Source organism: Ambystoma mexicanum, chromosome 2q (genome assembly GCF_040938575.1).
Source record: "Ambystoma mexicanum isolate Mex_15411 chromosome 2q, UKY_AmexF1_1, whole genome shotgun sequence".
NCBI classification, from domain to species: domain Eukaryota; kingdom Metazoa; phylum Chordata; class Amphibia; order Caudata; family Ambystomatidae; genus Ambystoma; species Ambystoma mexicanum.
In genome coordinates, this window is record NC_090924.1 from 201,466,989 (window position 1) to 201,494,326 (window position 27,338).

Below are 27,338 nucleotides of genomic sequence, written 5' to 3' on the forward strand. Positions count from 1 at the left end.
GCCAACGGATGACGTTCCGCCACCTAATTCTGGCAACTGCATTCTGATAACAGAGGGAACTGCTGCAATTTTCGGCTGCTATTAAAAGTTTACATGATCATGGCGGATGTTCCAGTGATGTCTTCTCTGTTAGTAATTTTAATGCCACTATTTTTTATTGCTTGAAATGCCTGACTGGGAAGGGACTCTCTCTTGTTCCTAAAAAGCATGACCATCGATATGACCCTAGGGTAGCAAGAGCAAAACGTGACCAGAAATAACAGATTAAACTGCTCACCCATAATCTAGATTTACATTATGATACTATTAAGAGGGGAAGGTATAAAAACTATATAAAATCCCTAAAATATCAACTGTACATTAAAGATAACCAGTACATGTTAGAAGCACTATTTAACGTGTAATTCCTCGAAATTGTGGGAATTTCCTAATTCTATCCAAGGTAGGGCTGATCTAGAACCTATGTGTATCATTGACGAACGTACCTTTGTCGAGTTTCTGATTCCTTATTTGCTAGACCTGCTCATAAACCCATAGTCCTCTTTCCACAGACTATTTATACAGTGTGGATTCTCACTGGACCCTTGATGACGTCAGACTAGCAATTAGTGCCAAATCCTCTAGGGCGCTTGGCCCTGACTGCCCATCTCCGGCTGTTATTAAAAAGGACCCTGACTTATGGTCACATATTTTACTCTCCTTGTTTAGAGATGTTCTTTGTTCCATGCAAGTCCTCCACACTTGGACCGCCTCCATTATAATCCCAATATTTAAAAAAGAAGGCCATGAGAACCAACTATAGCCTATAGTGTTACTTGATGCTTCAAACACAATTTTCGCCTCCTTGATTTTTAAAGACTTGAATACTTGGGTGACTAGAATTGGCTTTCTTTCCAGTTTCAGGCGATCGTTGGGTACCTCACTTAATGGTGTTTCCCATATCTTGGCAGAGGTTAAACATAGTGCAATTGGACCTTCTTACATTGCAACTATGGGTATGAGCAATGCTTTTGATCGGGTAAATAGGAGCATACTCTGGAACAAGCTATTGTCTTGGAACATTCCCTCAAGGTACTTTCACTTCTCCATCAGAATACAACAATAAAGATTATATTTACCAGAGTTGGCTAGGCCTGTTGATACGCATGTCTAAGTGAAGCAGTGCTGTGTCTTGGCCCCAGCCCTCTTCAGTCTGTATATGTTTGTTTATTTATAGCGCGCGCCTGACCCAAAGGTATCCGGGCGCGTGAACAAGAATGCTTTAAGCTTACAAGTTACAGTTACAAATTGCAGAATAATAGAAGGAATAGTTAACAGCAAGGATAATAATTACAATACATAATTTTATACACATTGGTATATACACAGTATACAATAATAGTCAATGTGCAAGGCAAGGTGTGCAAGGAGAGGTGTGCATAAAAATATGCGGTATGCCACAGATTTTCGGATAGGGCGAGCACAAGTAGTCAGGGCGACAATTATAGGTTGTTTTCTTTGAGCCATTTGATACAGTTAAGTCTGAAGTGTGGGTAAGATTGGTCAGACCTTAGAGAGGTTGGGAGGGAATTCCACACCTGGGCCGCTTTGACCAGGAAACTGTTGCCTCCGGCAGTAGTCAATTTGAATGGGGGCACAGCTAGACAGTTGGTGTACGCTTCTCTAGTGGGTCTGTTGGAAGTTCTTCTTTTGAACCTTTCTATTAGGTATTTGGGAGCTAAGTCATTGATACTTTTGAACGTTAGTGAGGCCGTTTTCAATTTTATTTTGTCAGCTGTAGAGAGCCATTTAGATTGTCTTCTAACTTCTGATATATGCTCTCTTCTTGGGATTCCTAGGGTGGCTCTGAGTGCATTATTCTGCAGAGTTTGGATTTTTTGCAAAGTATGTTTATTAGACCCTAGGTATAGAGCGTTACAGTAATCCAATTCGGATAATACCAGTGCTCTTGCTAAAGTGAGGCAGCTAGTAGTGGGCAAGTATGGTTTTGCTGCTCTAATCAACCTGCAGGTGTATGCCGTAGTGGAGGCCATCGCATTCACCTGCTTTGTTAGAGAGGCAGGAGTCGAGGTAAAAACCTAAAGTTTTTACCCCTTTCGCTACTTTAATAGTGTTGCCATCTATAACAAAGGAAGAATAGTCAGTTGTTTTTTGATATTTTGTGAAGTCCCAATTATGATAAGTTCCATTTTGTCATCATTCAGGCATAGACCGTGACGGGCCATCCATGCCTGGATGATGAGGTATATCTTATTCACCAAGGCCAAATCCTGTTCATAATCCCCCGAAAGTGGGATGAGAATCTGAGTGTCATCTGCATAGTTTCTGTAGGTGACACCCAGAAGGTTCAGATCATCAAACGGGGGCTTAGTGAAAATGTTATACATGGTTGGAGAGACGCAGGAGTCCTGGGGTACGCACCTTTAATAGGTACGGGGTCAGCCGCTGCTGAGGTAGAGAAAACCCTCATAGTTCTTTCACTTAAGAATGACTTGATCCATGCTATGGCATGTGAGGAGAAGTGGGCAGCAGTTTCCAGGTGGGTACAGAGCACTTCGTGATCCACCAATTCAAATGCTGCTGAGAGATCCAGTAGGAGGAGTAAGGCAGTTTTTCCTTGGTCTCTCAACTCGTCAACCTGGGTTTTCAGATCGATAAGCGCGGTTTCGGTACCGTGTTGCAGCCTGAAACCTGTAGGTAAGCCACTCTGTCCAGTATTATTAATAGAAATGGCACCGTTGTAATCGACCTGCAGTTTGCCGGGATGGACGGGTCCAGAGTTTTCTTTTTGTAGGGGGGAGGACCCAAGATTGTTTGAGGTTATTTGGTATCATGCCTGATGAAAAGGAAGCATTAATGAGTTTGGATATAAATGGGGCTAGGTCTCTCGCAGCATCTTTTATTAGTTGAGCTGGGCAGATGTGCCTCGGCAGTTAGACGGTTTGAGCGAGAGTATTATATTTTCAATCTCTAGGATAGTTACTTTAGTGAAATTGAATTTTTGCTCTGGTTTAGTGGTAGTGGGTAGTTTGCCTCTTTGGTCGAGGGAGGAATATATTTTTTTTTCAATTTTGATTTGGAGTGTAGCAATTTTTTTTCATTTAGCGCTTTTTGGATGTTGCAACACCACATTTTGTTTTTGTCACAGTTGTCAGGAGCAGGGGTAGGGTTTTCCAGTTCCTTCAGTATAATTAATAACTCTTTGGTTCCAGATTTTGCCTGCAGTATTCTGTTGTCAAAGCTCTCCTTTTTTTCTCTCCGTATTTCGCTTTTTTTTTGTTAGAGGCGTTGATGAGAGCTGCTTTATTAGTCTCAGTTGGAGTCAGTCTCCAATAAGATTTGCACCTGCGTTTTTCTTTCCTTAATGACTTAAGGTGTGGGGTGAACCAGGCATTTAAGTGTGCTCTAGGCTTACTTTTTCTCAGTTTCAAAAGGGCAATAGTGTCCAAGGCTTTGGCCATGGTTGAGTTGAATTTGTTCACTAGAGCTGTAGGGTCTAGTGATTCAGGTAGGGCATTTAAAGTTGGGAGGACTAGTGGTAGCAGTTTGTCCGTGATTGTTTTTTTTATTTCTCATTGGTATGGGAGGAGCTAATACATTTTCCTTAGGTTGGGTGGTTTTTTTCATTTATGAGGAATGTTATTAGCGCATGATCTGTCCAGATTTGTGGGCTGACACCAGTAATAGTTATATTACAGTTGTGGTCAGCTACCCAGTCGAGTGTTTGGCCTTTCTCATGGGTGGGTTGTGAGATTCTTTGGGTAAATCCAAGTTCTGTAAAGACATTAGATATTGTGGTCGCTTGCAGGTCTTTGTGGTTATTGAAACCTAAGTTCAGATCTCCTAGTAGGATAGCTTGAGATGAGTTTTTTAGGTTGTTTGAAAAGATCATAGAGATGTCCTCCTCAAAAGTTCTGATGGGACCTGGTGGCCTGTAGATGAGGTGTATATTGATGGATTGAGAGCATGATGTTAAGAGTTTGGCAGTTAAGGATTTGCAGGATTTGGTGTGCAAGGGCGTTTCTATTTTTATTGTAAGATTATTTTTTGCGATAATGGCTATGCCGCCTCCTCGAGAGTTGGTTCTTTCTTTTCTGAGAATATTATACTTAGGGGGCAAGGCAAGCATCAGGGCAGGGCCAGCCGCTTGGTGAAGCCATGTTTCCGTTATGGCTAGGAAGTCCTATTCACCTATTTGGATGAGATCAGCAATTTCAGTGGCATGTGCTATTATTGACCTAGCATTAATAAGGGCACCCTTGAGAGGAGTGTTTAAGTGTCGCAGGGGTGACGCATCTGTTTATTTTTGGTTAGACTATTAGTTTGTGGTATTTGTTAGTAGGGCTGTTGTGGTAGGATTCTCTCTTGGTGGGGGAGAAGTTTGGTTTGGTGGCATTTAATTGGAGGTCTCTTCTATTGCTGGATTCAGTAAGAAGTCTAGCTAGTGGTTCATACATTTTAGGTCATCTAGATTGTAATTTGGCATTTCTGCTTATGGTGTCACACGGGGTATTTGTTAGGGTAAGGTTGGGAACAGGTAACTTTGTGGACCAAAGGTCAGTACCCAGGGTGATAGCCGGTCGGCTCTTATCAAGGTCCAGCATTGTGGTAGTCCTAAATTGCGGTGGGTGGTTTACTAATACCTTTGTGGACCAGAGAGTGGTCAGATAGAGGAGAGTGATGATCATTCTATCCTCAGGGTGTGTAACTATGTCTAGTGGCAGGCCACAGTGATATCTAGGTAATCGCTAGCAGATTAGGTTCACACAATTTCTGGCATTATGGTAATAGGCAGTAGCTTAGCACAAGTTCTGGTGCAGTTGGTGGTTCACTCGGTTAGCAGCGCGCACTTAGAGCTGAATTCCCTCTGCAGTATAGATAACCACAGCACTATCTAACAACAATATGAGGTCAGGTAAAAGGAATAGCGTTATTGAAGTAATGGGCTAACGAGCATTAGTTGTGACATAGAGTATGCAGTGTTAGTGTAAGCAGTAAAGTATATTAAGGCAGACATTATACTTCACTTTGGCTGGTAATGTGACTATTACTGTACATAGGCTGGTTCGACTTGCAAATTTAGTGGGCCAGGTTACATCAAACGAGAGTATAACAGGTGCAGGTATCGATTGTGCTGTAATCTAATTGGCAAACCATTAATAGTAAGAAATGTTTGTAAAGCGATGCGTTTGGGTTTTAGGGTTACAGTGCGTAAATGCCCCAAAATGGCTAAACAGTTGAGAACGCGTAAGGTTGCATGCATTGATCTGAGTTTGGTGAACACGAAAGGCTTAGTCTGAGTTCCGTAATTTGTGCAGATTGTGCACTCACCTAGATGTCCCAGATACGGCGGCATTTTTAGAGACGGGGAGCCTGACCGCGCCAGGCGCTAGTTGCGCTCAGTCAGCTCCATCAGCATGCAGCCTTCTTTCCGGCCTTACTTCCAGGCTAGCTGATAGCCTGCTGGCTATTGGCTGCTGGTATTGATGTGGCGCTCAGCCACTCCGAGGCAGAGGAGGGGGCCAGGCACACAGTGAAGCCAGGCAGGGGTCAAGGCGGCGGCCATCTTTGAAGCGGATTCGTCGTGTAGGGCAAATACGAATCTAGGTGGAATTTCGTTCCAAGCACGCATCAGGAATTGCATTAGGTGCTCGTGCAGGGCATACCGAGCATGCAGATATAATAATGTTCAGTAGGGCTTCAGGGCAATATGGATCTGGGTGCCTGGAGCTTACCTCCACAACGCGGCACTTTACAAATGATGCAATATCTGACATTGATACTTTGTGGTCACAGCTATTACTTACCCTATTAGAATTGGCTCTTTTAAAAGTAAACTGGCTCGCCATTGCAGACTTGGGTCTTTTTTGACAAGACACCTTTGGGTTTGCAGAGGAAGTTAGATTTGTTTTCGGAATATGCTTTTGAGCCAAATCTTTTGGTAAACGGCTCCAAATCGAAAATTGTGGTCTATACTACAAAAACGAAGCATAAATTGATGGTTTGGAAAGTCTGAGACGGAAGGCTTGTAGAGTTCCTTAGCTACAATACCTGGGCTTAACTTATCTATAACAAGCTGTCAATTACAGACTTCAGGGACAGATTGAGAGCCAAGTGCCTACCATTGTTAGCCAAATTAAAGAGGACCCACAGCAAGTTTTGGGAATAATCTTATTTTACGCTAATAAGATTCTACTTAGCCATGGTTGAAACATCCATTAGCTATGGTTTAGATAAAATTCTTCTTGACTTGGGCCCACATTTAAATGTTCTACAAGTCATGCTTTGGAAGAAAACGTTAAGGGTTTGGTTTCTGTTCGCTCAAATGTTTTGTGGAAGCAGCTGTGTGTATGTGCTAAGATGGTCAACCCCTCCCCCCCCAACTCACTGTATGATAACATTTATACTATATTTCAGCAACAGTCTGTCTATTCTATAAACATCTTTAGAAAAGAAATGTCTGCACTGACTTATAGAATTCAATCAGATGCAGAGGAATTGATTTGGAATTCTTGCAAGGTAAAAACGACGCTGTACACACATGACTGGATCAATTACATACATACAAGCCCTATAAGGAATATGCAAGGTTTATGGGAAGAGATGAATTGCCTAGATATATTAATCTTTTCCTATCTAGCAGAATGTTCTACATGTATTTACACTTTAAGCTCAATCAATTGCATACCCTTGAACGTTGAGTCTGATAGAATTTTGTAGGGGGCTTAGTAGATCTTGTGGACTGTAACGAAGAAGGGGGCTTAAAGGTAGAGTCACTTAAACATCTTACGGGCGACTGCTCTGCTATTACTATTCTTCAATAAGTTTGTGGTCACGCTTGATGCTGGAGAACAGCATCTCTTTAATTTTACCGCTGTACATATTCTTGCTTCAACTTTTCTTGTTGCTAAAGGTCCAACTTTAATTTAGCCATGTACATTTTAACCTCATTGACTTGAACAGTGCTGTATATTTTACCAAAAAGGGATTGTTTTGACTTAATAGTGTTTTTTAGGACTTGATGCCTTAAGACGCCCCTTTCAACCGTATGGCCTAATTTTACGCAATTTGCATTAGCATTGTTATGAGCACTGATTTTTTTTTTTAAACGTCATTTGTGTGTGTCTTAGTATTTTGTCATTTTGTTTTTCTTTATTAACCATAACACAACTAAATGAATGACTGCTTCAAAATTAAACATGACCCCTGGAGAATGAATTCTGAGCAGGTATTTCTTTTGGGGCCTAGGTCTTTGTGTGCCATCTCTGATTGTCTTTGTGTTGGACACTCATCCACCCTGTGGTGATATTACAGCATTTGGAGATGTTGTTGGGACCATGAAGGCAATTTAAAATTCCAGTGATGTTTGCTGTGGTTGGGTTTTGAACTTTGAAGGTAAATAACGTTTCAAAGAGCACCCTCCTCTTGTATCCATGTTTTTCTCTTCTTTTTCTATAGCTAGAACATAAGGTTACAATTGACAAAAGTTTTGTACATGCTACAATGGCAATTCACACCCATAAACCTCCAAATGAGGCCATAAACCATTTAATCTACTCAGTTCTCATTCAAATACTTGGTGATTCTGTTGTAGGATCCCAGCTGTTGAGGAGTATCCCCGTTCCTGAACTCTCATCCCCAACAGATACCATTGTGGTCTCACATTGACGAAATCCACAGGATAAAAATAGTCACTCTTTAAGCATTATGCTTTGTGCATGATCCAGTGAACTGTGACTGTTTTCAAGATGTTGATTTGCATTCAAATTAATACATTTTTTGGAGAAGGGAATTGTCTTGACATTTCACATTTCAGTCGTGCACATCCCACTACATTGTGTAACCGTTGCTTCCTATCTGCACAGATGCCAGTGCTTATTTTCCTACTCTTATATTCTGAAGGTTTGAACATGGCAGTGATGAACCGGATACAGTCAAGCGGGAAGCAGAAGCAGAAAAAATTGCCTCTGCTCTTTTGAAAAAATTACTTGAACTGGAATCTGACCTTTCCTTTTCATCAGGTAACACCCTTCTGGTTTATCGTTGCTTTATATTGTGTACAACAGATATGTTTTGCCTATGTATTTGAGACAGTTACAAGATAAATCATTGATGCCAATCTGCCTTTAAGAACCATAGTTCTTTATATCAACTGAGGAAATTTTTAAACACGCTTACGTGTTTCCTCAAGGTTACAAAAATGACAAACACATGTTTTTTTTTCTAACATTTTTATTTGAGATCGTACCTAAATTATATACGCACAAGATGCAAAACAAACCAGTTAGGGTCATGCTTATCTTGGTTTCTCAATCATACCTTTTGTACATGCGTGTCCACTTCTTTCCAGTTTGGCAACTAGCGGCAAAGGCAAAGTAAAACCTTTCCACTACTGAGCATTGAATGAGAGCTTTCCACTCAAAATGTAATATTATCAAGTGCTCGTTTACCTTTTCTGTACTATAGGCACATGAAAAATATACATACTCAGCCAATACATTTTCAACACCTATTACCCAAATGTAATAGTCATTCTGAGGCATGATAGTCACCCAGAGAGCACGGTGTGTTATAGTGGGTCCCTTTTCTCCCCTCCCCCCAGTGTCTCGTATAGATGCTCTAGTAGCTTCACACTACCTCCCTTCCCAGAATGAGCTTTGCTTGCCAACCTGAGGCTATATCATTTGGTTATTCTAATGGACTCTTTACAGCACTGCAGCCTCCCACAGCGTCTACCATGACCACCAGGGTACCCTCTGGGGACCACTCCTGCATGCCTGTGGGCTCAGGGCCAGATGGATACAGATGTCTTGGTGCAGTTTAGCCCTGCCTTCACCTAAGAGCATGGTGTTTCAGGCCTCGACAGCTAGCATGAAGACTTTTACTGTCCCTGTCCTTTGGAAGGGGCTAAAGGTAGGAGGTTTGACACATGGGGCAGGAAGGTGTTTGCTTTAAGCACTCTTGTACTGTGTGCTGAGAATGCCTCTTGCGTCATGGTGAAGTTCTTCTTTGGATGGTGGTGGCCGATGAAGCTGAGTACGTCCTGGAAGGAGAGATGAGTGACTGCTTCCTATCCTTGGTCTCCGACTTCCAGAAGGTGGCACGTCAGATGCTGCAGTCGGGACTGGACACAGCAGACTGTGTGGGAAGGACCATGGACACTAGCACAGTGGTCAGGTGCCACTCGTGGCTGATGACATCGGGGTTTGCTGCTGACGTCTAGGCCAGGCTGTTGGTTATGCTGTTCGACCGCCATTAGCATTTTGGAGCTAAAGCAGACTATAAACTCCAGAAGGTCCATTCGCCCAAGGCCACTGCTAAGTCTTTGGGGCTAGCATTACAACATGCTTGCACACTGCTGTTGTCTTGGGGCAGTGGTTTTTGTCCCTTTTTTTCCTTTTCCCCAAGGGGCCGTGATCATTCTGCCCCGGTAAGAGGTCAAGGAAGGTACATCCCGAGAGGCAGAGGAAGGGGTGCCCAGCGAGGGTACTTTACAGTGGCCGCAGTGACGGGCTTTGCCATTCGTCACCGGGGGTTGAGGGGCTTTCCTTGTTCAGCCCGGCGTGGTCGATGACCACATATGACACTTGGGCCTTACAGGTCATTGTTAGACTGGATTTCTAAACTCTGGCCTGGTGGACCGAGTTAAGGAGGCCCACCTAGTTATAGTGACGCTATAAACACTAAAATAATAAATCTGGGATCTGTGGCCAAACCAATGAAGGTAGCATGGGAAGTGGTCAAGGCTAAGTCACAAAAGTGAGTGAGTGTGGTAAGGGGTCCACAATGAGTTGAACACAGTGAGCAATCAAGGATTACACTTAGCCCGGCAAGTACAAAAATACTCTATTTATGGCCAAAGAACACACTATGAAAAATGACTTCTAGAAGGTAGTAGTATCACACAATACTAAATAGTAAAATACATATATACAATTACAGTGAGTTAGTATAAAACATTCAGTCCACTCCCCTCAATACCTGAAAGGGAAGGTAAGTAAATGGTTGTTACACCAGCAGTCCAAAGGCACATCGGCCCTAACTTGCAAAGTCCTTCCCTAAGTTGTATGGCCAACAGTTCACACATTTTCCAATAGTTTTAGGGAGTGGGAAAAATTTAGGAGGAGGGTCCTGTGGATGTGAAGGAGGTTCCAAAAGTCAGGAGAGGACGTATTCTGGTTAATAGAACTGTTCCCAGCTTTTGGAGGACTTTCCGGAACATGTTTTGCCAAAGCCAAACAGTTGTGAAAGTTTTTTAAAGTTATCAAACTTTTAAAGGGTGGAGGTAAGGGGTGGGGGCAGGTAAGTATTGCTACAACTTAGCATCTGTAATCCCAATTTTCCTCCAGACTTGGCAGGTCGTTGGAAGGTAGTCTTAGGTTGGTTTTTCCTGGCGCTGGTATCAGTCAAGCCCAAGAGATGCGGGTGCAAGACGAGATCCGGACGGGTACAGGAGCCTGGTGCAACCTCTTCTCGCCGAAAAATGCAGCAGGCGCCAGGACAGGACTCTTCAGGACGGTCGACCAGATGCGAGAACGCTGGTTTGAGGGACAGTCACCATTGCACGGCGACAGCAGGGGACACAGATATTGCGGTCGAAGTCAGTCCTCTATCTCTGGCCCTGTCGATGCTACGTCACCAGGTTTCGCAGGAGGGACTCTTGCAGGTCAAGCTGACGACCCCTCGAGTTTCTAGCCGGAGCATGAAATCCATCTAACATGGAGCAGCGACTCTTTTGTGCAGTAGCCCACACTGGAGCTGGTCAGTCCACAGGTTGGTCCAGGGGCACTTCCGAAGGCTCCAACTTGTTGAGTTACAAGAAGAAGTCAAGAATGGTTGTTCGCACCACTGCTACTGGTCAAACCACTGATAAAGGTCTTTAAGGATCACCAGCCAGACAGGGCTCCACCGGGACTAAAGCAAAAGTTGGTCACCAGGCCTTCTGAGGATCGGTCTGCGGGCCTACCAAAGTCTTCACGGCTTTGCAGGATACTTGGCACCTTGCAGGATCTTTGTGGAATAGCTGCAGGGCTCCTCTTCTTATGGAAGAACTCAGAAACTCAGCCCAATCAATGGTGTTCTGCCCCTCACTCACACCCAAGCAGTGGTCCAATCAGGACAACTGTTAGTTAACTCATGCATACACTCCAGACCTGCTGAAACCAGTTGGGTGTTGGGGCAGCCAGTCCCAACCCACTTCCTGGCTTCCAGACACACGGAGGCCCTGCACTAGCCTGCGAAAAGCACAGCTTTCCCAGGCAAATGCATGCCCCTAAAATGAATTTCTTGACCTGGCAGGGCAGGAAGAAGGCCAAAGGCCAAGATGGCCAAGGAACAAACAAACCAACCTTGTGGCACGGCCATGTTGGGACGCTAGCTACTGTTAGTAGCCAAATGCTTTCAGGCTAACAAAAAGTACAGTAAAAAGTATTAAAAAGTAACTCCTGCCACCAGTTTGTCCTTTAGCACACCTTAGATAACCAAAACATCCTTTTGATTGTCTAGGATCATATAAAAGAAACCCCATTGCACTGCATTGAAAGAGGCATTGTGCAACAAATATATTCAAATATAGGACTACGGGAAACCTAGCTTAGTTTCCCAGTGCTGACAGCCTTAAGGACCAGTCTGTTTCCCCATAACACATGAGCAAAAGGCCAGTGGAGTAAAGCTGAAGGCTTCACTTCACTGCAACAAGACAGGATAAAGTGCACAATTTTTTTCAATGTTTTTTTAATTGGTATATTGGTAAAAATACAATTAACCACAACAATGTAATCATACAATTCACCACATAATGAACACATTTAAATTACATTTCATATACTCCAGATTAAATACCTTACACTAATATTTAAATTCATGAATATATACTGTTTAAAATATTCCCAACCATATTTCATAAGAAGAAAAACATCATCTATTTACTTTAAATATTTCCTTGTGACCAGCTGCCAGATATAATTGCATAATTCGGTTTCAAGTCTGAACCAGAAAATGCATGAGACCAAAACTGTTCAATTACAATGCTATCCATATCGGCAGCCAGACTGCTATATCCTTTCCAGTATACTTCACTTAATCTTGGACATAGGCTTAGTAGATGTCGCATAGATTCCACTTTCTTAGTACGTATTCGACAGAGCCTGACTTCATACAAAATCTTAGTCTCCCTTCTTTCCAAAGTAGGCAGCTGATAAAAACGTAATTTAGTTATAAATCTGCATACCTTACAGTTCCATAAAATAATCAAATGGAGTGCACTTTGTAAACCCTTGCTGTGAATATATGCTGAATGTTGTCTTCCTAGTTAAATAATCTATATTGTTCATATGGTCCCACGCTGCTGCTTTTTGTTAATTTGTTTAACTTCCAGCCCCCTATTGCTGGGTAATGACCCTGTAAAGCCAATGTCTTCATGAAATGTTTTGATATTCATTAGATGTTATCCATCTTTCCACTAAGTTCTTCAATTTGTAGGTATAATACGCTCCTACGAATCTTGCATCATGTAGACATTTCAGTTAGTCCCAACTCGCAACAAAGGGCCTCCAATGGAGTAGTAGGAAATAACGCAAGTATTTGTCGCCATATTTTACTTTCAAATTTTCTTAGCCACTTTATTTCTTTGTTTGCCGGAACTTCAAGACAATATAGTGTGCTAGGTACAGTGCAAGTATTATTCATAAGGCCCTCCATTGAATAGTCCACACTTTGTACAACGAAGGACCTTACGGCATAACATTTCTTATTAACCTTCAAAGCTACATTCTTTGTCATCAATTTGAAATCAAGATTGTCATAAATGTCCATTCCCAGGTATTTATATATTTTTTACTATTATCAATTGCAGTGTCATTAATTTTCCAAACAAATTGTTTCGTTTTGTTGTCCTCTCTACCATTTATTACCATCATTTTTGTTTTCTTCATATTGATGATAGTCATTCCACTGAGAATAATCATTTAATGCCACTAAGCTACGTTGCAGACCGATCGGTGTAAAATCAAAGATCACATCGTCATCTGCAGTGCTCCAGATAGGATTTTGGAGTGAGAATATTTTACTCCCAATTATTAGAATTAGAGAGTAAATCCAATTTCAAGAGTAAAAATGATTGTCCTCCTTCGAGAGTAAAAAGTGTGTAACAACTATCCAATTTGTGCATAAAATTAAAACTGTGTCCGAAAGCATAAGTGACAAAACAGCTGTATTTCAAAGTGGTTTTAAATAATTTATTGCACCTGTGGAAAAACTTTTCCCCACACAAGAACCTCGTAGAAGCATATTACCCAGCTTCATCTTCATGATACTTGGACACAAACTCTGTTAAGAGTTACTACAGATCCCAGCTAGTTACATCGGGTGATACATAAATCGAGTCCCTCACTCTACCAGCATCCCTTCTCTTCCTCTCGGGCCTACTGTTGCTGCCTGGCACTACCTGCTTGACAGCCGCTCCATGTTTTTGCTCCATCTCTCCTTCCCTTTGCTACTTTGTTTCCCCTGTCTCTCACTTTCTGACCTTCTGCCTCTCACCCTTAAGTTTTGCAATGCCACTTTTTGCATTATTTTTCGCAGTCACTATGACTCTCCCATCTCTGCATTCTCTTGTTGCTTTGTCCCTCCTCTATCTCGCTGTATCGGTTGATATAACTCCTCTTCCTCTCTCATGTCATTACTCTGGCTATATCTGTTTTTTCATTTTCTCAGTTGAGGTTGCTAATCCTTTTGATTATCTTTCTTGCACTGTTTCTTATGTTATTGGCCTGTCCTTCTCTAGTCTTGCTTTTCTATTTCCATCTCTCCCCACCTGCTGTTCTGTTTTATTTTAATGTCTCCAAATCTTTCTTTTGCTCTGCTTCTATCCCTCACTCCTATTGTGTGTTTGTCTTATTAACTCTTTCCCTTATCACTTTCTTTGTTGCCCTATAATGTAGCTTGTTGCTCTCTCTTCCTGTTGTTCGAATTCCTCTTTTGGATTGTCTTATATGTTCTCTGTCTCTTCATCCCCTCCCGCCACACCTTTGTTCTTTTGTGTTACTTAGGTTCAGAGTTGCTCTTCCTCTCCTGATTTTCTGTTTGTCTTTTAACATGGCACCAATAAATAGCCAAAAAGCTGAAAATGCCTGTTCTATTTAATAATGTAGTGCAGCTTTACCACTGGGTGCTTATTTTTAGATGTGTGCAAACCTTATTTGGCCATTAGGCTGGATATTGTAGAGTTGGAGGTTTGTCTGACCAGATGCAGCACTTGCTTGAATGCAGATGCTTTACCAACACTGTATACATTACAAGTACAAGAGCCCATATGAGAGGTGTGTTCTGAGCCATTACACATATAGAGGTCCTCATGAGATGTGCTTCTTCTGAGCCATTACAATAATAGCATCCCAAATGAGATGTCTGTTCTGAGCAATCGCAGGTATAGCAACTCTGATGTGTGTTCTGAGCCATTACAAGTATAGCAGCCCTGAAGAGCTGTACTTTCTGAGCCATTGCACGCACAGCAGCCCTGATGAGTTTTGTGTTATGGGCCATTACAAGTAGAGCATCCCGTATTAAATGTGTGTGTTCTGAATCACTGAATATTTAGTAGTCCTTTTGAGAAGTCGAAAGTTAAATCAACTGTATTATCTACATCTTAAATGCATATCTCTGATGCAGACTCATTAACGTGCCTATTAACAGGATTTGAACTAACAGGTTACACAATCTCTTCAGCAAGGTTGACCCACTGAGTTGCCTTTCCCAACAGGCTGTTGACACTGAAAGGCACATAGGGTTAGGGCACTGGCAGTTCCAGGTGAGGCTTGCCTGACATAAATTGCTTGGCAAAAGCTCTAGACCTGTTTGGACTATCCTACATTAGTCTGTAGATTCATAATGAGACTTTGAAATGTGCTAGATCTTTGGCAGTGGGACTCAGTAATCGGACATGGGAGAAGCAGATGTTTTGAAAAGCGCAAGACCGAGTAGAAGGGAGTGAAGTATATGACAGCAATGCCATCTTCTCACACTGTCGGAGGTTGATGGGAAGAGCTCAGACACGTTCTTGCGCTGTACTTTAGCTAGCTGCAGCTAATGCCAACACATGTTTGTGTTTTCTTAACAGCAGCTCTGTTACAGGTACTGTCCCAAAACATAGCAGTCCTGCTAAGAAATGTAGACATGATTCAATCAGCCCTGCTGTGAATATTTTGCATTGTGCCATGACATGCGTACGGTACAGCAGCTCTGTTGATAAATTAGGATACTTTGCCTGAATATATAGCAGTCCTGTTGAGAGATAAAGGTACAATCTGTGCCACTGAAAATATATACAGCACTGCTTCTTCATGTATCTATTATACCTGCTTGCGGTGGGTGGGCAGAAAGGGAGTTAACGTTCAGACCACATGCCTAGCTATGCAATTGGTGTGCTTCTGTGATGAAAAGAAAACAAAGTATGAAATGCCCATGCAGCTGCAAATGCATTGCCTCTATTAAAGCCAATTAAGCAGAAATGCAGCCTTTGTTTAAGACAAATTTCATTTTACACAATACTACCTGTGTCCTAAAGCAAAGTGAAAAGCATGTTCATGATGCTTTAATAACACTGTAACCTACAAAATGCAGGCAGTTGAACAAAGTGAACAAAGCACAAATTTCCTTTTACATTACCCAGAAAGTATTATCTTGATAGAAGCATTAACAGAGGAGAATGTTAAAAAAAATTAAATAGACTAGGACTCATCCCAGTTGCTTCTTTCAAGGAACTGTGTTGATTACTAAAGTAAAGAGTTGGTTTGCAACCTGCTGCTAGCCAGGCAGTCACCAGTGAACTCCATGATTTATGGGGGTGCTGCTATAAATAGCTTGTGTAAGTGGTATGCAAGGAATAATTAAAAGGGCTGTATTGACGAGATTTATGTGTGTAAAAGGCCTTATACGCACCTTATCTGGAGGGCTGGTCATGTGCATATGTCAGCCAACCCACCTTATTCTTTTCAATCTTTGGGGGGAGGAGGGGAGTTCTGAGATCTTTTCTGTGACTCTTCAAGGTCTGACACACATAAATTAAATAATGTGGGCACCATAGTACATCCTTGTTTTAGGCCATGTTTTGTGTGCATCGGTTCTCCCATCAAGTCCTCCTGGTTAATTCTGACTTGGGTAGCGGTATCCAAATATAAGTGCAAAAAAAAAAGCACACACTTGTGATGGGGTCCATAAAATATGGAGGAAATGTTGCTCCAAGAGAAAACGTTCATAAATCATTCAGCAGGGATATTGCCTTCCATCCCTTTAGCCGCACTCCCTTCTCCCTCCACCCCCACCGAATGATGGTCCACTTGCCTCCCCTTTGTCACTGATCCCCGTTCTACTATAGGAGGTTGGTCAGCTTCTATCAAAAAGCGCGATTGAGCTAGTTTCACGCTCAGAACGAGGGAAGGGCCGGTACTCCACCCATTTTCTGGTGCCAAAGGTTCTCCAGCATAGGGTCTTGCATGGATTCACATGCTCATAAATATTCCCCTGTCGCCAGGCTTGGAATCCTTGGTAAAAAGAAAGCAGTTTCGCTTTAAACTTAACTTCTTGTCTCTTCTAAAGCCGATCATTGTCTTTCGGGTCATAATGCTCCAAGCCAATGGCACTTGTCCTAAGCTCCACCCGTGGTGGCCATCTGCAGATTTTACATTTCTAGTATTGGGGGTCCTAGTACTTCGCTCCTCGCAATTCGTACATTTTTGTGCTGTTTTTTGACAATTTTCAAAGGTTTTTCCATCTACTGTCACACAGTAACTACCGGCAGCAGAGACCGCTTTTCAGCGAAGAGTCTTTTTCATCGTTGAATCCTCTCTGTGATTCCAGCAGATCCAGTCTTGGGCCTACATCTTCACCTCAGTCATGTCCGATGTGACGAAGAAAAGTCTCTTCAATGACTGTGAGACCTGTGGCCAGAAGAACATTTTCGTCGAGGATCGGCACTTCAAGTGCCTTTGTCTTCATCCGGATTACGACACGGACGGATGCAGCATCTGCCGTAGCTTCTCATCGAAGACCAAGAAGGATCGCGACCGGAGATTAGTGGCTTGGATTGAGCAGGGGAAGGTCTCCGACGCGGCTCCTGGCTCAGTCATGCCTCATCCAGGGCCGGCAGGTCCCATCATTGTATTCCCTCTGGAAAGAGGTCAAGGTCCTTTGAGGATGCTCGTTCTGGGTAGATTCAAATGAAGCTGAAGATCCATGCTCGATCTGCCCCCTCAGCAGCCACTATGGCTGCAGGACCAGGGTTTGAAAGGGATCGGCCTCAGTTGCCCTCTTAGTCAACTGTTAACCTGCCAGCTGGTGGGTTGCCTCCATTTGCGAGAAAGTCCTTGACCCCATCTAAACACAAGCCGCTGAAGAGCAGACCTTCTGGAGGCCAGTCAGCGGCTCTGCCATCTTCTTCGCCATCTGCGACGCAGGCACCGTCAACAACAAACCCATCCACCAGGACCACCACTTCATCAACAACCTCTTCGTCAATGACCAAGACCACTGCACCGTCGACGACCGCTTTGTCATAGAGCTCCTCGTCATCGAAGTCAGGAAAACCATTGCTTCTTTTGTCACCGAAAAGTTTGCCAGCAACTGTCGTCTCAACCTACACGACGATGACTACGCCGAGGGTCTCTTGGCTTCCAAGGCCTCCATCAACTGTTCTGACCATGACCTTGTTGTCAGCGGTGTCTGTTCCTATTATGCAGATCCCAATTGTAGCCTCCTTCCTGAAGGATTCGGGCAGAGTGAGAGACTTGCTTCAAGCTATGGATTTCCTGCCAAGGCCCACGAAGGTGTCTCGCATGGCTCCCATGGGATCTCCAAGGAAATCTATGCATAGCTACACCAGTTCCGAGGATGATCTTTCAGAAGTCTTCTACTTAGATCATGAGGCAGACCAGTAACCCATGTCTCAGGAGGGATCACTCTCTCATGAGCCATACCAGCTATTTGACCCTGCAAGGGGTTTTAGCCCGGCTCCTGCTGCACCAATTTTCACCCACTCCTGCACCGAGGTATATGTCACTGGACATCCTGACCACCATGCATACTTAAATGGCAGAGATTCAAAAGCTGCTGCCCTGCTGCTCCTGTATCTGGTCCAACCAGAAGTCCTTCCAGGCCACTTAAGCGTCAGCTGACACGGCCCGTAGGGTGCTTGTTGCCCCTGGACCTGGGCTTGGGGCCTTGCCTCCTTTGGAAGAGGAGCCAACTCACAGACTGACACAGAAGCCACTGTGACTCACACAGATGAGTATGAGGATTATGTTACCACTGAGAGGGTACCGCCAGATGTTGAATAGCCAGCCAGGGCTTCAGTAGCAGACGAAATTCTCCTTCCACTCCATCATCTCGAAGGGGTCCAAGCTTTACAATCTGGTCCCGGAGGAGAAGGAAGGCTTCCTTTTTCACCAAAGAGAATCCTCAAGAAAGACAGTTGTGTCAGTCCCGTTGTTGGACGTCGTTTGGGAAGATGGATTGGCCATCATGAAGCCTCCGAATAAGACGCCATCAAAGAGTCACAGATTGGAGAAGTAGTACTGGGTCCTGGATTCGGCCCCCAGGTGTCTCAGGTCTCAGCATTCCCCAGACTCTCTGGTGTCAGCCGCCTCCAGGAAGTGTTTATCCCACCCCTCGTCCTCATTCATGGGGCCCTCCGGACCAGGAAGGCAAGCTTGATGCGGCTGGCAAGCGCATCATTTACACTGCAGCCTCCACCATCAAGGCCGCCAACGCCCTCGTCATCCTATCTCACTTTGGAATTTCCTCCCTGATGAAAAGAAGGTCGAGGCCTTGGCCCTATTCCAGGAGAGAGAAGTGGCTTCAGACCATGCCATTATGTTCACGCTAGACATAGCAGACCCAGATGGGGGAAATGAGGTGGCTCTCCGGCGCCAGGGTTGGCTGAAAGCCACGAATATTTGCAGGGACATGCAGACCAAGGTTGTGGACATGCCGTTTGAGGGAGACAACCTGTTTGGAAAAGTGGTGGATGAGACACTCCAGGCCACAAAGGCCGCTCTCTGTGACCTTGCAACAGAGAAGGTTGTCCTTTTGTTCTCTGGGGGGAAGAGTCTCCAGGTTCTCCAATGGGTACACTACCCCCTATCATCAGCCCACCCGCTCCACCGGGATACCTACATTTCACCGAATCCAATTTCACCTAATGTGAAATCTTAGGAAAAAAATTCTTCGAATTTGGTTGGGTAAGTGGGTACATTTTAAAACATAGATGGGGCGGGGTAAGGGCAGGGCTGAAGTCGAGGATGCGCGCGGGTGGACGGAGAACGCCCACTTTTTTCAGAGGGTCGACTCAGTCGCCCGCCCCAGTTAAAATGAGAAACATTGAATATCGTCTTTGAATTTATGAATTAAAGTCGACCTCTTAAGCTGCATTCATTAGGTTTGCAGGCTGGACACTTCACTGCATAACCTGATGAAAAATAACAAACTACTAAAGGTGAAATGCCCCATTTCTGTACTGCATGTTCCAGGGAAAGCATTTGTATTGTTTCTTGGAGATTGAAACATGCACACTTTTTTTTATAATATACTTTATTGGTTTTGCATCAAAACATACAACTGACCCACTAGGAGTCCAAACCTTATCAACAGATGGAGGACATTGATTTCGAATAGGTCTTTCATGGTACATGTTATGACATTCTCTACATTGACATTTCCAGTTTACACTCTATGCAGTCATGGAGTCAGAGGGTTCGCATAGCATCTTCCCAACATTGCCAGATTTTCCCAGCTTTCTCCGGACATCCTCGTGCCCTATATACTTTTTGTTCTATAGCAATGCATATCTGTATGTCTGTGACCCATTGATCAACTTGTGGTGACTCTGCCGACCCCCATAACTGTGCGATGTTCCTCTTAATCACTGCAGTTGCAGTCGAGAAATAGAGCTTTGCATATCGGGACATGTCTCCCTCCCCTTCCACTCCCAGCAGCAACATTTTAGGATCCCTGGGTATCCTCTGGCCCAAAACCTTTGACAGTATATCACAGTATTGTTGCCAATAGTAACGTATAGTCGGGCAGTCCCATAGTATATGGAAGAACGTTCCCTCCTCACTCCGGCAACGCAGACAGTTCTGCAACTTGGCCCCAGCGGTACAGGGCTACCCTCGGGTAGTAGACTCTATGCAATATCTTTAGTTGCACCAGTCGTAGCCTAGCCGATATGGTTGTCTCACGTGGATACATTAGGATCTCAACCCAATCTTCTGGCATTATATCTCCCACCCCCTCTCCTACTTTGCTTTCAGACTCAACAATTCAGGGGTGGCAAAGAAGGTGATAGCAGCATACATGACAGTGGTGACTTTAGCATGAATTTGTTCCACGACAATGTTTCGTTCCATAGTGATACAGTCAGGAATGTTGGCGAGGGCAGGGAGGTGCTGTTGCAGTACATGTCGGAGCTGTGTATAGTGATATCTTTCTGTCGTTAGGAGATTAAATGTCGATGTTCGATCATCAAAGGATCTAATGGTACCCTCTGTTTTCATGTCCTTCACTTTCTCTATACCGCTCGTCACCCAGATCGGCCACTTCGGTAGCTTGTTCACCTCAGAGAGGTTCCCATTCTCCCACCGTGGCCTCAGTGGTGTAACTCTTTTTTCCCAGCTTATGAAAGCATGTATCTCGGCCAAGACTCGAAGCATTTGCGACGTCATATTTCGAGGGGGTGGTCTAGGCAAAGTTGAGTATAGGTTCATGGGAGGTGACACCCTCACATGTGGTAGCGATGTGTCGGCATGCAATGCATCACTGATCACCGACATCTGGCTCTCCCAATAGTATGTCTGTAGCCGTGCTAGACCGATGCCGCCCTCCCATATAGATCTTTGCAGTGTTCGAAGAGCTATTCTCGGATGCCCTCCGCCCCATAGAATTTTCCTGAGTGTGCAGTCTATTTTATGGAACATCTTCGTAGGTATGTATAGTGGGGCATTTTGTAGGATGTACAGAAAACGTGTGAGGGCTAGCATCTTAAATAAAGCCGCCCATCCGAACAGGGTCATGGGCAGAGACATCCAAAGCTGCTCATCTCGTAAATCTTTCTATAATGGGTTGTAGATTGTCGGGCATGTACTGATTGAGATATTTCGTGACTCGGATACCCAGATAACGGAAATGGTCTCCCACAACTCTATATGGGCAGGGTATTGGGGTCTCCTCACCTGATACATTAATCGGGAACAGAATTGATTTGGTCCAGTTCACCCTTCGGCCGCTGAAGGCCCTGTATTCCAGCAGTTGTCACCACAGGGCATGCCATTTTTGGGTTTTGAGGATATATCAATAGATTGTCCGCATACAAGGAGACCCTATCTTCCCACCCTAATTTTCCCGGGAAACCCTTCCATGTTTGTGTGTCCCTCAACAGCAGAGCCAATGGTTCTATTGCTAATGCAAAAAGGAGCGCCGACAGATGGCAGCCTTGCCTTGTCCCTTTTCCCAGGGCAAAGGACCCTGATGCCCAACCATTCACCCTTACTTCAGTCATCGGTGAGTTATAAAGCAGTTGGACCCAGCTCAGGAACTGTTCGCCAAACCCCATCCGTCGCATAATCTCCCAGAGTGCGTCCCAGTATATGGAATCAAATGCCTTTTTGAAATCTATTGCGAGTAGTTATGACACTCTGCAGGCGCACCGATAATACTTTGGCCCGGATTTTCGTCTGGAGGCTTATCCGCTTTGGGAATGACCATTATAGTTGCGTTTCCTAAGATCCGCTGGTAGACTGCCCAGGTCTCTGGCCCAGCGGTACATATTAAGATGATGTGGGGCCACTTCACTACTGCCTATCTTTTTCCAGACCTCAACAGGGAAGCCATTCGGTCCCGGATTTTCCCAGATTGGAGCTGCATCATAGCCACTATCACTTCTGAAACATGCACACCTTTTAACGTTTTCCAAGACATTATTAGAAGAAAATGTACTCTCTTGGTTTTGTGTGTGCGCTGATTTTATGAAAGGCAAATGCCATTCGTCCTGTGAAATTTGGGTGGTAATGCAAAGCTAATTTAATGAAATGTGCATATTTCACCTTTATATGCTAATTTCTTGCAACGTCACATCCAATTGTGTTTGTTGATGAGTCCCCCTACTTTTATTTTTAGGATTGGCCCCTGTTAAGGGGATATGATAAGGTAGGGGGAAGTAAGGGAGGATGCTCCATATAATAAAAAAAAGAGAAACAAAATTCAAAGATTTCACATTTAGGTGAAGTAGATTCAATGAAATCACATACATCCTGGTCCACCACCCAGGAAGCCTACCGGGGCCACTCCCAGGCCTACGGCAGTGAAGGCCAACATAGTCTCCATCCACCATCCAGGGCACATATGCCCAAGCAGGCCTGAACCTGCACCACCAGTTTCGCACCACAATGGGAAGCTGACTATTGAACTTTGTCAAGCAGTGAAGAAAGATCACCACGGACAAATGGGTGCTGGACTTTCTTCAGCAGGGGCATGCTTTAGAATTCCAAGATGGTGCCCCTGCATTCCTCCTGTTGCGCGTCAAGAACTTCACATGGTCCATCTGCTACATGAGGTTCAGGCCATATTGCGGAAAGGGGCACTACAACCAGTCCCTCAGAACCTCTGGGGCTCCGGTGTGTACTCAAGATACATTCTGGTAAGGAAGTAGTCAGGAGAGTGGTAACCGATCCTAGACTTACAACGCCTAAAAAAGTACCTAAAGTTCCAAAAGTTCAGGATGGTCACATTACAGCATGTGCCCGACCAGCCGGAGGAAGGGGATTTTCTGACAACTCTCGACCTGGAAGACGCATACTTCACATCCCTATTCATCACAAATGGAAGTTCCTGCGTTATGTCATCCAGGAGCGGCATTACCAATTCAAGGACCTGCCCTTCAGCCTGAAATCGGCTCAGAGAGTATTCACAAAATGCTTGGCCTATGGTAGAAGGACACCTATGCCACAATGGAATACACGTCTACCCTTTTCTAGACAATTGCCTCATTCGGTCCCGCTCTCATGCACTGGCCACCCAGCACACGGAGGCTATACACCTTTTGACTTCGCTCAGATTCTCCATCACGTATCCAAAGTCCTTCAATGTGCCATAACAGAATGCACTTTGGTCCGGCTCCACAAGATCTCGTGTCTTTTGACCCCCTCGGAGGAGAGGGTCAAAGCCATCCTAGGGAAGCTTCAGCGGTTGTCAACTGCATCCATTGCAACAGTCCAGTCCATCAAATCCCTATCGGGCATGATGTCCTCCTGCATCCATCTGGTTCCCTTTTGCAGGATCCACATGTGGCCACTTCAGGAATTCGTAGACGCCAGGTGACAGCAGGTCACAGGCACATGGACAGACAAGATCGCCCTCAAACATTCCGTCAGGCTCTTTGTTGGTGGTCGGTTTGTCCACATCTTACTCGAGGAGCTCCTTTCCAGATCCGTCCTTACCAGGCTACCGTCTCTACTAATGGCTCTCTGTAGGGTTGGGGGGCTCACACAGGACAATCTCACGCCTGAGGCTTCTGGCTCCCAGAGGGTTCCATGTAATAATGTCACCACAAAAATCTCGCCATGCAAAAATATCGCAGAAAAATTGCCGTTTTTTGTGGCGACATTATTGCATGGAACATGCGGGGGACACCCCGCAACCCCCAATTTTATTTATTGATTATTTTTTTTTGTATTTTTCTTTTTTTTTGCCCCTGTCCCCATATATATGGTCACCCATATAATATCGCCACGACTTTTTCCCGGCGATATTATTTACGGCGACCATATATATGGGGATAAGATTACCTGATACCTCCCAGAGAAGGAGGACTTGTGCATAAACATCCTCGTGCTACGGCGGTTTTCTGGGCCCTCCAGTCATTCCAGCCTCAGCTACAGGGGAAGGTGGTGCAGATCTTCATGGACACCACCATCACCATGTTTTACATCCGAAAGCAGGGTGGGACCCACTCCCCTGTTCTCCCTGTGATGCTGAGCCATTCTTCAAGACATGTTCCTCACCCCCTTTTACCTGGCAGGCGTCAAGAATACCACAGCAAGTGCGCTCAGCATGGAGCGGCGATCCAGTCATGAATGGGAGATTCGACAAGCGCAGGTGTCTCATCTCTTCAGCGAGTGGGGTCTTTACCAGATCGACCTCTTCACGACAGCTGCCAACTCAGAGTGCCGGAAGTCTAAGCTTTTTGGACCTGTGGGGCACGGGAAGGCTCTGACTAAGGTTTCCATCTCCATGTAGCTCTTCGGCTGTATCATTCACTGTCATTGTCTGGCCAATAGACAACTTCCAGGCTGGCCAAGATCCCACTCCACCAGAGCCATTGCAGCAATGAAGGCTTTTCTCTCTGGTGTTCCCCTGCTTGACATCTGCAGGGGGTATACGTTGAGGTCTACCCACACCTTCACGAGATTCTAATCTAGGCAGGAGTCCCAGGTCGACCAAGCGGTGCTACACAACCTGTTTGTTTGAGGGGAGTCTGTTCCAGAGGTAAGTGTATTGCTTCTGTGAGCCTTGTTACCTCCTGTGGTTGTGTATATGTACTGCTGCGTAATCTTATTCATGAGCATGTGAATCCATGCAAGACCCCATGTTGGAGAAGTTAAAAGTTACTTACCTGTAACTCTTGTTCTCCAGCATGGGTTTTGCATGGATTCACATGAGAACCATCCCTCCTTCCCCTCTCTGGCTGTTCATGGTCCATACTGCTACTTTACGTGCGCTACCAAATCTGAAGATGGTCACCAGGGGTGGAGCTTAGGGGGATGAGTGTCATTGGCTGTGGGCAGTATGATACGTAGGATACTGTAGGCTATAGAAGAGATGAGCAGTTTTAAGTTTAATGCGAAACTTCTTTCTTTATAACAAGGATTCCTAGCCTGACGATGCAGACGATTCATGAGCATGCAAATCCATGCAAGAACCATGCTGGAGAACAAGTTAGATTAGTAACTTGTACAATGGGGGTTAGCACCCCATCCTGGGTCTGTGGCTGCTGAACTTATTTCTATGCAAGGACAAGTTCAAGGTGGTTACTGTATTCCAGAACCTCCAAGCCCTCGAACTGCAGGACTGGTTGGTCTCCCTGGACCTGCAGGATGTATACTTTCATGTCCCGATTCATCGAAAGCTTAGGAAGTGCCTGAGGTTTGTGGAGGGTCACCACCATTACCAGTTCAAGGTTCTGCTGTTTGGGCTATCTTCGGCTCCAAGGTTTTCACCAAGCTGCTACCCAACCTGAAAGACTGGCTTGTCCAAGCTTGCTTCCCAAATCTAGTGTTGGTTCTCCACACATGCACCGTATTGCACAGAATGGGCTTTTCCCTGATCTTCAAAACGTTAGAGGTTTCGCCATCCCAGTCCCTCCGATTTATCGGTACGGTCTTGAACACTCTCCTGGGCAGGACCTTCCCACCTGAGGAATGAGTGGCGAACATCTTGCGGATGGTCAATGTCCTCCAGTCTCGGGGACAAATCCCGGCCTCGGCCTTAGTGCATGTTCTGGGCCTCATGGCCTCCTGCATTCTAGTGTTGCCGGAGGCGAGGCTGCACATGAGATTGCTTCAGTGTCTTTACCGTTGACAATGGCTGCAGTTTCAGGGCCACATGTCAGACCCCTTGCAGGTCTCAGTTCAGGTAGCCCAGAATCTTGTGTGGTGGGCCGAATGCGACAACTTGCTGAAAGGCGTGTTGTTTCGCCAACTTTGGCCCCAAGTGGCTGTGTCACGGACGCATCTGACTGGTTGGGACTCTCACCTGTCAGACCTTTATACCTTGTGAGAGGACTGTGGTCTCCCGAAGAGTCTCAGGAACACCTCAACTTGCTGGAGCGGAGGGCGATCAGGCTGGCCATGATCCTTTCCTCCCCTTTACGAAATGCAAGACTGTTGATTGTGGGCCGGCAGCCCGACGCTCGCCCTCTGGGCCGCCCGCTCGCAAACCCGGGCCCGGGCAGGACTCGCCGTCTCCTACTCCGATGGGCCCCGAAACAGAAGCACCAAGGCGCCCCTCCAGGAATACCACTGAGAACGGATGAGGCCTGGGCATCACAGTACTGAGGTCACCAAGAGACACCATGGAAACTACACCACCGCGGCCACCACCACCTTGACACCGCAGTTTCAAGCACAGTCAGGGCGACTCCACTGGAGCTACCGCCCTAGGTCGGGTCATTCCGACTAAGTTTAAGTTCAACAAGTTATAAGTTCGATGTTTGGGCGACAGGTGCTCCCAGTTGGAAGGGAAGTGCAGGGTGGGGGGAGTTTTGGGGATTTGAAGAAGCGAAATCACGAGAAAAGAAAGCTGGAAACCGACGAAAGCAGGCAGGTCAGACAAACACTACCTTGGGCCAGGATCAGGGACGCAGGTATCTCCCAGTCTTCAGGCACCCCGAGAAGAAAACGACATACGCCCCCGGGGGAAAAATGCAACGGCCACTAATCCTCTCAGATACCCCAACAAATAGACTCACGCTGACAGGATGAACTTCAACAAAGTGACGATACTGTCCTGGAACGTCAATGGCCTCGGCTCCAGCATAAAGCGAAGACTGGTGCTCCAGTACCTAAACCGACACTCGCCAGACATTGCCCTCTTAAATGAAACGCATCTGACAGGCACAAACACCATCTTTTTCAAAAGATCCAACTACTCGAAGGTCTACCATGCCGGATTCACGAAAGGGGCTAGGGGCACAATGATACTCGTCCACAAGAGAGTTCCTCTCCAGGTTAGGAAGATCAGGACGGACCCCCGGGGCCGCTATGTGCTGATGCTGGCGGACATCTGGGGTGAGAGATGGGGCCTGGCAGCGCTCTATGCCCCCCCCACGCTGACGAAGGAACTGCTCGCCGAATTACAGAACTTACTTCTGGAGGAGGAGGCGGATGTGTGGGTGCTCGGAGGGGACTTTAACGAAGTAATGGACATCACAATTGACAGAACCTATAGGAGAGCTGGAACACGTCCCACCTTTACGCCGCTCACCACGTTCGCAGAAACCTCAGGAATGGTGGACACCTGGCGCACACTCCATGGCGACGAGGCAGGGTTCTCCTTCTATTCAGGGGCCCACAAATCATTCTCCAGGATCGACTACGCCTTCATCCCCCGCAACATAACCCACAGGCTCCTCGATGCTGTATTCCTCGCAAGAGGGATTTCGGACCACTCCCAGCTTCTTTTAACCCTCAAGAACTCTTCCTGCCGCCCGGACCGTAATTGGCGCCTAAATACATACCATCTCCGTCTTCCCGAAATTGCAGAAGAGCTAGAGAAGACGACAGCGGAATATTTCG

The 27,338-nt window shown here is 45.3% G+C and overlaps 1 protein-coding gene across 1 annotated transcript in view; it reads left to right on the top strand.

Annotated features, from left to right (window-relative positions):
• Positions 1-27,338, top strand: part of PDXDC1 (pyridoxal dependent decarboxylase domain containing 1) — a 1,210,974-nt gene that overhangs the window by 952,600 nt on the left and 231,036 nt on the right. Inside the window, exon 18 of the mRNA XM_069647127.1 lies at positions 7,903-8,021. Coding sequence (XP_069503228.1) covers positions 7,903-8,021 — 119 coding nt within the window. The remainder of the gene's footprint in view (positions 1-7,902; positions 8,022-27,338) is intronic.